This window comes from Macaca fascicularis, chromosome 1, assembly GCF_037993035.2.
Source record: "Macaca fascicularis isolate 582-1 chromosome 1, T2T-MFA8v1.1".
NCBI classification, from domain to species: domain Eukaryota; kingdom Metazoa; phylum Chordata; class Mammalia; order Primates; family Cercopithecidae; genus Macaca; species Macaca fascicularis.
The window spans coordinates 104,610,170-104,625,082 of NC_088375.1; the positions used below are offsets into that span (position 1 = coordinate 104,610,170).

Sequence of the window (14,913 nt, forward strand, 5' to 3'; positions counted from 1 at the left end):
CTTCTCCATCTCCTCTCTTCACAGACATTAAAGTGACGATTCCCACTCCCCTCCTCTCAACCTCCCTGATGAAGAGTTGACAATCTCACCGCCCGCCCTTCCCTGCCCCGGGCTCCTCCCGCTCGACCCCCACTTCCTTTCTTGTGCTCCGTGTCCTGTTGACGGTTACATTTGTGTATAATTATTATATTATTATTATTATTATTATATTTTTTTTAATTTGGATTCTCGCTTTGGAGAGGGGGATGCTCTCATCCCCTCTTTCTGTACCCCCCACCATTTTCACTGGCTGGGGGGCTCTCTTTTTCGCGGGAAGGGGGGACACTTTGCACGTTGTACACATATGCTGCAGGAAGGGGGTGGGGGGCCCAGTAGGCCTTTGGGAAAGGACAGGTGCCGAGCCCTGCATGTGGAGCCCTCCCACCCCACCCCCAGATAGAGGGAAATAACCAAAAAACTACCAAACAACAGAAACCCACACTCTAGACTGAAACCCCAAAGTGGGCTTGATGGGTGGGTTTGTGTTTCAAGGGGAAAGTGAGGCAGAGGTTCTGAAAAGGGTCTCTGTTTTTGGGTTCATGTAGCCATAGGCACATGGAGCAGAAGACCTAAGCCTGGCCCCCAAATGCCCCTGCACACACACATGCCACACCTGTGCTGATTCTTGTGTGTGCTGCACCCCCAAGGTGTGTGGGTGCTGGCTGAGCTTTGGGCTGGGACGGCAGCCTGGGAATCTGAGGCTAGGGACAGGGGTTTGAGGTGGGGGCCTCTCTGGAAGCACATTTGGAGAGAAAGACAGAGAGCCATGAGGAGAGGGCTGAGGAGGGCAGAAGGGCTAGGCAGGGGGCAAATTGGGCCCCTCCCTTCCCCAGCTTTTCTCTAAGATATACAGTGCAATAGCTCCCCACCTCTCAGTTGACACCAGCCCTGTAAAGCTGGCCACAATGTGCAGGGAGAATGGGGAGAGGGTCTTCAGTGAGGTGGCTGGGGCGAGAGTCGGCCTGGACTTCCCTGGGGTGCTCCAGGCCAGAGCTGTTTCATCGGGGCGAGTGTGGTGAGGGGACGTCCTTGGCCTTGCACACACACTACCTGGGTGAGTGGGCACTGGGATGGTCTGTGGGGTGGGAGGTCCTACGGATGGGTCCGTAGAGGTCCCACCTCTCTCATTCCTCCTTGGCCCCTCTCCCTAGCTTCTCCTGTTAGCTCCTTCTGCTCCTGACCCCGCCTCCTTGCTCTTGGCGCCCCCATTGTCTCTGGCTACCTCCTTGTCCCACCACCTCCAGGCCGCATCCCACCTTCCCTCTTGGCTACTGTAATTGTAAATAGCGACCTTTGGAAAACGTTAGCGGTGTAACAGTCCAGGAAACTGTTTTTTGTTGTTGTTGTTGTATTGATATGAAATGAGATTCTATTTTTGTCAAAGTATATTGTAATAATAATGACTCAAACGGCCCGTACTGTACAGATGAGATTCTTCTGCTGTTGTTCTTGCTCCCCTCCCCTCCTCTGAGTCCGCCCCTCTCTGCTGCCTCCTCAGCAGGGCAGTGGGCAAGGGGCCCAGGGGCAGCCGAAGTACGGGGTCCTGAGACCTCAGGCAGGATCGGAGATCAAACCAGAGTGGGCAGGCTCCCAGCCTGCTCTCTAGGGTCACCCCCCGCCCTAAGGGGCCTGGCCTGGGGTGACGTATGCAGGCAGACTGTCTACCCCACTCCTTCACACAAGCCCAGCTCCTCTGCCCAAGGGGTGCGGTGCTCCCTTGGGGTTTCCTCCCAGTTGGAGAGTAGAGTTAGACAAGGCCCAGTTTTGTGTTAGCCGACCGTCTTTGCCCGCCTCTATGACCCAGCCTCTTGCAGTATTCCCATATTTGATGCAGGGAAGGAACCAGAAGCAGAGGGGCCTCTGTGCAGGTACACACGTGTACCTGAGTGTGTTCATGAGGGCATCTGGTGTTTGTGTCTGAGTGTAACTTTGTATTTATGTGTGTGTGCGTGTGTGTGTCTGGTTGCACGGGTGTACCTTTGTATTTATGTGTGTGTGTGGTTGCATGGGTGTGCCTCTGTGTGTCTCTGAGCCTGGCTGAGTGTGTATGCAAATCTATGACTGGAGCTCTAGGAGCATCTCTGAGTCTGAGTGTGCCTGGTGTGTGTTTACAAAGGGACAGTTGGCTGCTCCAGCTCCACAGCCCTGGGACCCCAACTCCCATCTTCCCTGCTCATTTCCCTGTGTTCACCCTCAGCTCTGACGCATTGAACTGCAGTTGGGGGGATGGGCGGTTAGCCCTCTGTGCTTCTCCCTGCAGCCCTACCTCTGCCAGGGCCTCTCCCTCCAGGGACCTCTGCTTCCACCCACATTTGTCCACTTAGTTGCCCATGCTTGACATACAGTTCCTGGAGTACCCTCTTTCTCCAACCCCAGACCTGCTTTCAGAGCAAAACTCAAGTCCCTCTTCCTCCGTGAAGCAAGCTTCTCCCTCAGCTGAGCAGTGATCCGTTCTTACTCTTTTTTTTTTTTTTTTTGAGACGGAGTCTCGCTCTGTCCCCCAGGCTGGAGTGCAGTGGCGCGATCTCAGCTCACTGCAAGCTCCGCCTCCTGGGTTCACGCCATTCTCCTGCCTCAGCCTCCCGAGTAGCTGGGACTACAGGCGCCCGCCACCACGCCCGGCTAAATTTTTTGTATTTTTAGTAGAGACGGGGTTTCACTGTGTTAGCCAGGATGGTCTCCATCTCCTGACCTCGTGATCTGCCCGCCTCGGCCTCCCAAAGCGCTGGGATTACAGGCTTGAGCCACCGCGCCCGGCCCCGTTCTTACTCTTAACCCCAATCCGCTGACTGGGTGGGGGCAGCACGTCCAGCCTTCCCACCTCCCCTGCAGGCTTCTAGAAGAAGTTTCAAAAACTGATGAGCCTCGATCCAGGGCTTGAAAGAAGCCAGGGTGTAATCTTGTTCATGCATGCATCCCCAGAGCCTCGCCCAGTGCCTGGCACATAGTAGGCACTCAATCAATGCTGAATGGGTGAATGGTTGAATGATAGGTGCTGAATAAATGAATGACTGGCCTTCCCTTCTCAGGCTATTCCCACCATTAGTCTGCCCACCTTTCTAGACTAGGCTTGGCCACCATTAAACACGGGGTGGGGGTGAGGGCCCCTGCAGTTCACGGTGCAATATTCACCAGTTTTGCCCTCTGCCGCATAAAGGCAAACCTGGCTTTTGATTACCATGTGTGGATGTTTCTGTGTCCTTTCTTCTCTGTCCCTGGGGACAGGGTGGTCTGTGAATATGTGACATTTCTGCAGTTCAGTATCCGAAGGTTTCTCTTGGGGGTAGGGGCTCCTGGGCGGCCAGATGAATGGGTCCCTGGGAACCCAGACCTCAGATGGGGACTTAATGGCTTCTTCCTCTCAAGCCAAATTCGCCTCCACCCACTCCCTCTGAAGAACTGGGCATTTGCCAAAGTAACCACTGGAGTCATCTAATGGCCCTCCCCTCCCCAGGTTTCCCACAGCTTTCAGGGACAGTGGGCAAGAGGACCCCCCACCACCACCTCAATGGAACACACCATCCTCCCCTCTCAACAGCACGCTCGGTGCAGCGAGACTGACCCCTGACCCCCTCCCAACCCTCCCCACCTTGGACAGGAAGGAAGTAATGCACCTTCTCTTGCTGATTATTTATTTGTTTGGAGAGACAGAAATGTAAAAGTGTATCTAGAAATATCTATATCTCTATATATTTTTAACTGACTCTTTGGAATCCCCTGGGGTGGGGTGAGGGGTAAGTTTAGGCTTCGCGGAGGGGAGGAGACATGGAGCCTGGGAACTCCTTGTTCTCCCCTCTGCTGCCTCTCTCCACCCCTTAAACCGGTTGGTAGAAGGAATGGCATTTGTATGGGGGGAGGGAGGCTGGAATGGAGACTCTGGATTCTCTCCTCTTCCCCATTCAAGTCCCAGAGGGAGGGAGGTGGTGAGGACGAGGAAGGGAGGGGCAGGACGGGCCATGGAGGTGCCCCGCCCCCACACCTGACAATCACCCACACTCCTGGGGCTCTTCCTGGCTCCTGGGGCAGGGCGAGTCCAAGTGTGAGGCTGTTGATTTGTTTTCAATATTTCTTTTCGTGCTGTATGGTGATGCTTTCTTAGTATTCTACACAATAAGAAAAGACAAAAGTCCTCGAGATTCTTATGAGTTTTGTTTGAAAACTCTTTCACTATATTTGTTGTAAAGAGGTTTACTATTAAAAGAAAAAGAATACACGTTTCTGATACTTCGGCGTGGGTTTTGGTTTCTTTGGTGCTGCGAGGATGGGAAGGAAGGACTGGTGTAGCCCCGTCAGGATGAGAGGCAGCGCTTCACCTCAGCAGGGAAGAATGGGGGGCGGCCTGCAGGGTGGGGCACTTCACAGGTCTCAGGTGGGGTTTTCAGGTGAGAATTTCTTCTAAGTGTTCTGTCAGAAGGAGGCAGCCCCAGGCCACACTAAAGAGGAGTTGCCCAGCTAGAAGCCTCTGGAGGGATTCTGGGACACAAAAACAGAAATGCCACCCAAGGTTGGGTTCAAATCAGGATGGTGTTGGGGGTGGGAGTGTGGCACGGTGAGGACCTTTGCCCGCTGAAAGCCTTCCTCAGCAGAGAGTTGCCTGGGCACTGTGTGAGGCACAGACGGATTCCACCCTGGTGCTCCTCACAGCATGCTTCCCTCCAGCAGAGGAAGCTGCTATTGCCCTTTCGAAGTGCTTTAACAGTGCCAGGGAGCCTCTCTCTCCCCTCCTCACACACCCCACAGGACTACCCCACCCCACCCCGCCCCACCATGCCCTCCAGCCAGTGTGGCCTGCTCTTAAACGTGCCTCCTTGGCCGGGCACCGTGGCTCACGTCTGTAATGCCAGCACTTTGGGAGGCCTAGGCGGGTGGATCACCTGAGGTCGGGAGTTCGAGACCAGCCTGACCATCATGTAGAAACCCTGTCTCTACTAAAAATACAAAATTAGCCGAGCGTGGTGGCACATACCTATAATCCTAGCTACTAGGGAGGCTGAGGCAGGAGAATCGCTTGAAACTGGGAGGCGGAGGTTGCAGTGAGCTGAGATTGTGCCATTACACTCCAGCCTGGGCAACAACAGTGAAACTCTGTCTCAAAAAAAAAAAAAAAAAAACCCTGCCTCCTCATACCCAGCACAGCTGTGCCCTGGGGCAGATGCAGTGGCTCTAGAGGAAAGCAGCTGGAGGAAAGCAGATCCGGCTTGGCTTCCTCCAAACAGGCTGTGGCTGCTTCTCTGTACCTAGCCCAGGTGCTGCGGAGACAAACGTGGAGTGTGAGGGGCCATATACAATGGCAGAGACGGGCCTATGAACACCTAAAATCCATGAGGCATGGTTAAGGCTGTGGGTGCTACACATGCAGGCTGTTGTGGGAGCACACAGGAGTCAGGCTTCGTGCCTTGGCTTTCATCATTTGCAAATTGCAGATGACCATCTCTACTGGTCCTGCTTCCCTCATAAGGTCATTGCAGTCTTCCCCTCACTTCTCCCTCAGTAGGGGCAGAGAGGAACGATGAGCTGAGCAGGAAGGGGTTAAGAGGATACCACCCTCCAGATGAGGCTCCCTGCTGGTTACCTGCTCCCCTGTAGCAGCTTCCAAGATGACCTCCAATGATCCCTGCCTGGTATTCATGCCCTTGTGTGGTCCCCTCCTTCAGCGAATCATGGTTGGTATGTGTGTCCAATTAAAAAAAGACAGAGTGATAGCATGTGACTTCCAAGGCTAAGTCATGGCTTCTACTCCCTCTCCCTCCCCCTCCCCCTCCCTCTTCCTCTCTGTCTACCCATCTCCTCATTTGCCCTGGGGAAAGCCAGATCCCATACTGTGGGACACTTAAGCAGCCCTATGGAAAGGCCCACATGGCAAACAACTGACGTCTCTTGCCAACCACCATCTGAGTGAGGTCATCCTCTCCTCTGTCCTTGTAGTTCCCAAAATTCTGCAGACGTTGGTACAGGTGAGAACTCACTGGTACAATGTACCCTGTAGCTCAGCCACAGCCATGAAGAGAGAACCAGTCTCTCCTGCACATCTGCCATTGGTTCCTCAGACCGGCCTGTGCCTCCTTCCTTATAGGCATCATTCCATGATGTCTTGGGTAGGCGTTAGTATTGCCCACACATATTTCCTGTTCTCTTCCCTTCCTGGACACACAAAAGGCTGTGCATCCCAGTCCCTGTATAGTCAAGTGGAGTTATTGGACTAGTTCTGGGCAGTAGCCTATAATAGGAAGTAATGTGTGTCCCTTCTGAAATGCAGCTAGTGCCTCATTCTCCAAACACTCTTTCCCTGTTGTGGGAATTGCAGAAGCACGTGTTGAGGAGGAGCGCTAGCAGATCAAAGCAGCCTAGACTGCTAAGCTGCCCTAAGGGTTTTGTCCAGCACGAGTGGACTTTGTGTGAATAGAAAATAATTGTGTTTTGTTAAACTACAGTGATTTTGAGTACTGTGTCTGCCATATAACCTATCCTGACTGATACAGTATCCCTCTCACACTTGGACAACCTTGAAGCCTGATCTACTGTATACTCCTTGTTGGTGTGGCACAAGGATCTCTGAACTTGGCATAGTCCAGAACTAACATTCAACTCCTAGTTCTGCCACTTACCAGCTGTGTGGTCTTGGGTAGTCACATTCTCCTTAAGCCTCTGTTTCTATAAAACAGAGCTAATAGCTGCTTGTTTTCTCTCACCCCCCACCTTCTCCCTCTCCAATTCATCCTCCCCATCTTTGGGTCAGCTCTGATAATCTAACATGTCATGGTTCTCCGCTGCCCACCATCTAAAGTCCTAACTCCTTGGCCTTGCTCCCAAGGCCTTCAAAGAGCCAGCACAACCTCTTTTCCAGGGTTAGTCTGTATGGCTCCCTCTGTATCCCTTGGACTCTAGGCAGACCAGACAGCCCTATCAGTTCCCTTACAGATCCGTTGTGGTATGGCCCACGCCATAATCTGTCTGAAATCCAACAAACATCAAGCACCTATACTTTGTGAAACCTTGTGTTAGGCACTGGGGACATAGGAATGAGATAGCTCCTGCCTCTAGGCAATTCACAGTCTAATGGCCACAAGAGACAAGTGAACCAACAGTTTATACTTGAGTCTGTGTTAAATGTCACATAGAAAGAATGTAAGTGGGCTTTTGGGATCAGAGATGTGGTACACCCAAATCCAAACTAATGAAAATGAGAGGAGGCTTCTTAGAGGAGGTGCTTGAGCTGGATTTTGAAGACATATAGGAGTCGCCTGGGCAAATGAGAGTAAGGAAGACATTCCTTATAGCAGGAATAACACATAAGGTATGGAGAGACTATGGTGGCTTCAGGAAATCAAATACGGCGATGCAGGTCAAAGGAACAGCACATAGAACCGAAGAGGTGGGCAGAGGCCCCATTATAAAGGGCCTTGATTGCCAAGACTTGGACTTTATTTTGCAGAAGATGTTTGGTCATCAAAAGATTTTAAGTAGAGGAGGGATTTGACCAAACTTGCATTTCAGAAAGCTCCTGCCAGTAAAAGTTGCCGTCTGACAGTAATGCTGAAAATCAACTGGAAAGGAATGCCGCATTGGAGGCAAGTGGCCTGTCAGGATCCTCTACAAGTAGAAATAGTGAGAGCCTACACCCAAGGAAGGCGTAGACAGAAGGATGGAGAAAAAATGAGTTTTGTAGATACTGAAGAGAACACTTACTACTGCTACTAGTCAAAGACATGAAAATAGATGAACTTACTTGGTTTGGGTAAGAAGAGGTCTAGCAAAAAACTGCTCTGCCACGCCTATTTCTATCTTTGAAACCGTTCCTATCTTTAAGGTTTTACTCCTACAATTTTCCCATCATGAAACTTTTCCTGATTTCTCTCCCTCCCCTGTCCCGCCTAGCTGGCTGTGGTATCCTCCAATGAAGTGTCTTAGGAATCTGCCCCCCGCCTTTTTTTTTTTTTTTTGAGACAGAGTCTCTGTCACCCAGGCTGCAGTGCAGTGGCGTGATCTCAGCTCACTGCAAGCTCCGCCTCGCAGGTTCAAGCGATTCCCCTACCTCAGCCTGCCAAGTAGCTGGGACTACAGGCGCCCGCCACCACGCCCGGCTGATTTTTTGTATTTTTAGTAAAGACAGGGTTTCACCGTGTTAGCCAGGATGGTCTCGACGTCTTGACCTCGTGATACGCCCACCTCGGCCTCCCAAAGTGCTGGGATTACAGGCGTGAGCCACTGCGCCCAGCCAGGAATCTGCCCCTTCTTTATAGCACCTACCTCATTTTACCTGGAAATGTAGGTACCAGTTTCTGTTTTTTCTCTACAGCCATACTGAAGCTCCTTTTAAAAATGTACTGCCGGCCAGGCATGGTGGCTCACACCTGTAATCCCAGCACTTTGGGAGGCCAAGGCAGGTGGATTACCTGAGGTCAGAGTTCAAGACCAGCCTGGCTAACATGGTGAAACCCCATCTCTACTAAATATACAAAAATTAGGCCGGGCGCAGTGGCTCAAGCCTGTAATCCCAGCACTTCGGGAAGCCAAGCTGGGCAGGAGTTTGAGACCAGCCTGACCAACAAGGTGAAACCCCATCTCTATTAAAAATACAAAAAGTTAGCTGGGTGTGGTGGCACCTGTAGTCCCAGCTACTCGGGAGGCTGAGGTAGGGGAATCGCTTGAACCTGGGAGGCAGAGGTTGCAGTGAGCTGAGATCATGCCACTGCACTCCAGCCTGGGCAGCAGAGCAAGACTCCTTCTCAAACAAAAAACCAGGTGTGGTGGTATGCACCTGTAATCCCAGCTACTCGGGAGGCTGAGGCAGGAGAATTGCTCGAACTCGGCAGGTGGAGGGTGCAGTGAGCCGAGATCGTGCCACTGCACACCAGCATGGGTGACAGAGCAAGACTCTGTCTTGGGGGGAAAAGAAAAGAAAAAATGCACTGCCTTGTCCATGTTTGTATCTGGCCCCATGCCTGGCACACAGCATGTGTTCAGTGGGGCTAAAATGAAATAATGCATGTGAAAGTGCACTCTGTAAACTGTGGAGAGTACTACAAACCCTATAGATTTTTTAAAATAATACTCAAGAGCATATAACTTTTTGCAGCTTCTCCTCTACTTTTCAGCTGCAAGATCAGCTCCTGAAGCAGCACAGATCATTAGGGTCCCAGTTTCCTGGATTCAGATATGGGTCCACAGAAGAATTAGCACCCACTAGGCTCCTGTACCCAAAGGCAGGCGGCTCTTGGTAGGCGGGAGGCAAAGGGTGGTATTTGTTCCAGCCAAGAAGGCCAGACTGCCAGACTACTTCTCTGTAGCTCATCTTCTTCTGACTCACACCCCTGAGTCCCATGGGCTGAGTAACTTTTCCAGCCTTGTGATTGTGGAAACTTGTTTCAGAACAGCGGATGTGAAAGGGACACTTGGGCGACCCCACCCCAGGTTCCAGAATGGCTCGATTCTACTGGAGCCAATACCCAGGCTGAAGTGCAGTGGCACGATCTCGGCTCACTGCAACCTCCACCTCCTGAGTTCATGTGATTCTCCTGCCTCAGCCTCCTGAGTAGCTAGGCTTACCGGCAGGCGCCACCACACTTGGCTAATTTTTCTGTTTTTAGTAGAGATGGGGTTTCACCATATTGGTCAGGCTGGTCTCGAACTCCTGACCTCGTGATCCACCCGCCTCAGCCTCCCAAAGTGTTGGGATGACAGGCGTGAGCCACCGCGCCCGGCACTCTGTTTGCAGTCTTAAATCACTGTGTCACTGCCCAAAGTCCATTCCCCTGCCCTATTTCACAGTTGGTAAACCAGAGGCCCAAGAGGAAAAGGAGGCACTAGGAAGCTCCTATAGCCTCCCGCTCTTCTCCCAGCTAGGTCTAGTTCAGATCAGCCTGGAGGGGGCTCAGGATTTAGTGCTTCCAGTCGGACTGATTTACGTTTGACAATGCTCCCGCCCCCCTCCCCGTCACCCTCTCCACCCTGCCACCTTTGCTTTGTACTTGCTGCCAATTGTTTACAGCTCCAAGGGCTTCGCTCGGGCAGTTTGTTTGGTCTCATAAAGTGCGGTCCCCGCCTTCGCAGGGGAGAGTCACTCCTATTTACTGCGCATCAGCCGCCACGTGCCCCATAAAAGCTGGTGACGACGACGCCGGCCGGAGCTGGGAGGAGAGGGACCCCGCCTACGGGAAGGTCACGAGCCCGCCAGGTCCCGCCCTCACGTGACCTGAGGGGAACGTCCTCGCCTGTGTCACTACCCTCGGCGGAGAGCGAAGGCTGGCGCCGGCCGAGGCATCCAATCCCTGCCCTGCCAGCTATAGCCGGGCGGGGAGGAGGGAGCGGTTCCGGGTTCAGAAAGAGAAAATATCCATCTAAGGCGAAAGGGTAGAAGGGAGGTCGAGGGAAGGCAATAAAGTCACTTGTTTAATCTCCTCTACGCTGTAAACTCCCCGAAGGGAGAAATCACCATATTCCTATGTGTATGGCACACAGGAGACGCTCAGTAAATGGCTGACTGGCAACTGGTCCTCGGACCCCGCTCGGATGCAGCGCCAGTCCCGCCGCCCTACGTAGCAGCCCCTTCACCCCTCTCCCGCGGCGTCCTCCCGGCTGTGACAAGGCAAATGAGGCAATGGTTCGGCCAACCAACGCTTCCAAGCCTGCGGCCCGCGGCCGGGAAGGCGCCTCAATCCGCTTGTCCAACACTGCAGTGGGTGCGGACAAAGACCCCAGTCCACTCTCCGAGCCCCTGCCGATGGGCGGGAAGCGGAGCCTCAGCCTCACTCCGCTGGCTCTGCCAGTGACAGACGGAATCATCAGCCAACTGCACCCGAGCAGGACGCATGCGCACCCAGAAGATGTAGCCCTAGATGGGGAAAAACCGAGCTGAGAGAGCCAATTTTGGCTGGGTCTCTCAAGGTCTTCCCGGAGAGGGTGCGCATGCGTAAATCTAGCACCTCCTCTAAATCTAAAGCCCTGCTCAGTTCGAGGGGGGACAGCGCCCTCTGTCCTCCTGGCCGTTTTCCTGAACTCCTAACCTCAGTCAACACCGCCTTGGGACCTGGCGCTGCCTGGGAGATCCAGAAGAAAGGAAGCATCTTGGCCCCTGCCTCGGGGGCGACACGACCGTCCCCAAACACAGCGAGTCACTGGCCTGGGTCTTTGTGCAGTGACCCCTCTAGGAGCCGGGGACCAAGGATGGCACGAACATTGATTTGAGGAGGATGCTTCGCAGTTTACGAAGCGTGTTATATCCATTGTCTCAGAAGTTCCTCACAAAAAAAAAAAAAAAAGGTTGTCAAGAAGCTGATGCTCAGGAAGGTGAAGGGGACGAGTCCAAGGACACTGCCTGTCAAGATGAAATCCTGGAACCCAGGCGACCCAACTCCCCATTCAATGCTCTTTGTTTTTATTTTGTTTTTTGAGACAGGGTCTTGCTCTATCGCCCAGGCTGGAGTGCAGTGGCGTGATCTCGACTCACTACAACCCCCACCTCCCGGGTTCAAGCGATTCTCCTGCCTCAGCCTCTCGAGTAGCTGGGACTACGGCGCCCGCCGCCACGCCCGGCTAAGTTTTTGTATTTTTAGTAGAGACAGGGTGTCACCGTGTTAGCCAGGCTGGTCTGATCTCCTGACCTCAGGTGATCCGCCCGCCTCGGCCTCCCAAAGTGCTGGGATTACAGGCGTGAGCCATTGCTCCTGGCCCCATTCAGTGCTCTTTTACCGTGATAAGCAGTTTCCTTGCTCTCCAGGAGCTTGTGTTTAGTTGGCCTAACAGCACATAAGATCAAGGAAAAGGCGGTTTCAGTCTTTTAAAATTTTTTTTTAATAGACAATGAGTGCTAGAGGCGTTCAGAAACGGGACAGGCCACTTTGTGCTCCTGTGATCTGAAGGCAGCGTGAAGATGAGGCTTGGAAAATGGGTACAAAGTACATAATTGGAGTGGATCAATCTTAGGAATAGGCCAGGCTCACTGATTCACGCCTGTAGTCCCAACACTCTGTGAGGCCAGGGCGGGAAGATCACCTGAGCCCAGGAGTTCCAAAACAAGCAAAATTAAGCAATATAGGGTTTACTTATATATGATAAAACTTTGGGAAAAGCAAGGAATGATAAGCACAAAATGTATTAATAGTTACTGTAGAGAGATTGGGGATGGGAGGAGAAAAAACATACAGGTGGATGCCATTGGTAATGGTGCAGTTTTTGGGATAAATGGTAGATTTATGGGTATTCATCTAATTATGTATATAACACATATATCCATTATAATTATTCTTTTGTATGTATAAAATGTAATTTAAAAGATGATAATGGAATCACAGCCTCCCACCCCAGTACATTACACAGTTGAAGAGAGGGAAAGCCAGCCAGGCATGGTGGTTTACGCCGGTAATCCCAGCACTTTGGGAGGCCGAGGCAGGTGGATCACTTGAGTCCAGGAGTTCGAGACCAGCCTGGGCAACATGGTGAAACCCCGTCTCTACTAGAGATTACAAAATTAGCCGGGCGTGGTGGTGTGCACCTGTAGTCCCAGCTACTTGGGAGGTTGAGGTGGGATGATCGCTCGAACCCAGGAGGTCTAGGCTGTAGTGAGCCGAGATTACACCACTACACTCCAGCCTGGGGGACAGAGCAAAATCCTGTCTTCAATCAAAAAAAAAAAAAAAAAGAGGAGGGTGCGGGGAGGGGGGTGGAAAGACTTATATGTATTGTAGTTGGTTAAAGAGCATTTCTACATACTTTATACTTTATACCAGGTGATTCTCACAAGAAGGATTCAATAATCTGCATGTTAGAGATGAAGAGACTCAACTGAAAGTTACTTAAGGCCAATGGGGACCCTGTGCAGCTATATACCCAGTGTCCCAAGCACTGTGTCTGGCACATTAATAAACACGTTTCATAGGCGAGTGACAGAACCTTGTAGTTACCTTGGTGTCTGCTAGAGAAATGAGCTGCCTCTGAAGGTAGGGAGTGCCCTGCACAGTAGCTGGCTGACCACTGTCAGGATCAGAAGTCATATAGAAACAATTCTGTCTTCAACTGAAGTTTGGATATAGATAACCTCTAAGGTTCTTTTCAACTATAAGGCTCTATGAGTCTTTCAGAGGCTGAAGGCAAAACCATATTAAGATAATAAGTCTGTCCACTTCCACTGGGGTCGTAGAAGTGGTTGCCAAATAAAGGCCTAGATGAAAAGACTTTTTTTTTTTTTTTTGAGACGGTCTCACTTTGTCACCCAGGCTGGAGTACAGCAGGCATGATCATTGCTCACTGCATCCTTGAACTCCAGGGCTTGAGTGATCCTCCCTCCTCAGCCTCCCAAGTAGTAGCTGAGACTACAGGTGCACACCACTGTATCTGGCTAATTTTTAAATTTTGTAGAACAAAGTCTTGTCATGTTCCCCAGGCTGGTCTTGGACTCTTGGTTTCAAGTGATCCTCCCTCCTAGACCTCCCAAAGTGTTGGGATTACAGGCATGAGCCACTGCACCTCACCCCCAAAAACATTTGGAAGGACAAGTTAACAGGACTTATTGCCAAAATAGATATGAAGTATGTTGTTATGGTTATGTATATTATTGCATGTTGTGTGTGGTCACAGGATTTTTGATCCACTGTAACTGGAAGAAATGCCTAACGGGCAATTAACAACATAGGATAGTGCTCAAGAGAGATAAGGAGTGATACGTCACACTGAGATATGAGGGAAAGAGCACTGGAGTTGGAGTTAGGAGACCTGATTTCTAGACCTAACCTTGTCTTTAATTAACAGTGTCATCTTGGAAAAATCCCTTCATTTGCCTAAGTCTATTCCCTCATATACTAAAGATATATACACACAATGATAGCTATAAGGAAGAATGTGCCCATCCCCTTCTTAAGATCCTACTCATCTAGTTAAAAAAACAGATATCCAGTATTAAAACTTGGCTTCCGTGGTGAAACTCCATCCCTACTAAAATACAAAAAATTAGTCGGGCATGGTGGCGGGCGCCTGTAGTCCCAGCTACTTGGGAGGCTGAGGCAGGGGAATCACTTGAACCCAGAAGGCAGAGGTTGCAGTGAGCCAAGATGGTACCACTGCATTCCAGCCTGGCAAGAGAGCGAGAGTCCATCTCAAAAATGAAATAAAATAAAATAAAATAAGAAATTTTGCTTCCCTCTGTTGTCCCATATTATGTTCATTTTTCCATTATAGGACTTACCACATTTTACATTGTATGCATGTCTGTCTGCTCCAACAGAAGTGGCTTTTTTGAAGGAAGGAATTCTACCTTGTTCAACTTTATATTCCCCCACAGTGCCTTGCAGAAAGTAGGAGCCCAGTAAATGTGTATTGAATTGCTCAGAATTGTGTGGTGAGGTAGAAAGTATTGCTTAATCTCTCCGAGACCTCAATTTCCTTATTTGTAAATTAAGCTGCTGGTTAATTTCTAAAGTTCTTTTGAGTTACAGAATTCTGTTACCCGACAAGGTTTCACAGATTGAGAAGATTGAATTATTTGATTTCTAAATTCCCTTTCAACTTCAATATTAAATGATTTTATAATACTGAGTTTCAAGTGATCTACATGGAAGTTGAACAAGTTATCAGAGGAAAAACATGTGCAAAAAGACTGAGAACAGAAGTAACATCTAGCTATCCAATACGAGAGAGAGAGAAGCCACTGAAAATAACATGGAAGAGTCAGTCTGAAAAGCAGGGGAGATAATAATAGAAGGAGTGACAGAATCAGATGCCTAGAGGACTACCATGCAAATGAGTGAAGTGATCCAGCGGTAAGCATTAGGGAGTTGTGGAGACTGGAGAGGCCACGGCCCATCTAAAGTCAGCTGTGTCATGTTATCGATGTGAGTGTTGCCACATCTTCCGGGTTTTTGTTTGTTTGTTATTGTTGTTTTT

At 50.7% G+C, this 14,913-nt stretch overlaps 1 protein-coding gene and 1 long non-coding RNA gene across 11 annotated transcripts in view; one reads left to right on the plus strand and one right to left on the minus strand.

Moving 5' to 3' along the window:
- MEF2D (myocyte enhancer factor 2D) overlaps nt 1–4,263 on the plus strand; it is a 38,520-nt gene extending 34,257 nt beyond the window's left edge. For all 10 annotated transcript variants that reach the window (XM_045361420.3, XM_005541443.5, XM_045361442.3 and 7 more), the window contains one exon: nt 25–4,263. In XM_045361420.3, the coding sequence (XP_045217355.1) occupies nt 25–36 (12 nt within the window). In that variant the 3' untranslated portion in view covers nt 37–4,263. The remainder of the gene's footprint in view (nt 1–24) is intronic.
- Nucleotides 4,192–10,079, minus strand: LOC123566854 (uncharacterized). The gene is made up of 3 exons (XR_012435281.1): nt 9,995–10,079; nt 5,612–5,687; nt 4,192–4,512 (listed from the first exon to the last, which is right to left on the minus strand). It is a non-coding gene; the product is annotated as an uncharacterized lncRNA (long non-coding RNA).
- Nucleotides 10,080–14,913: the final 4,834 nt, after the last annotated feature.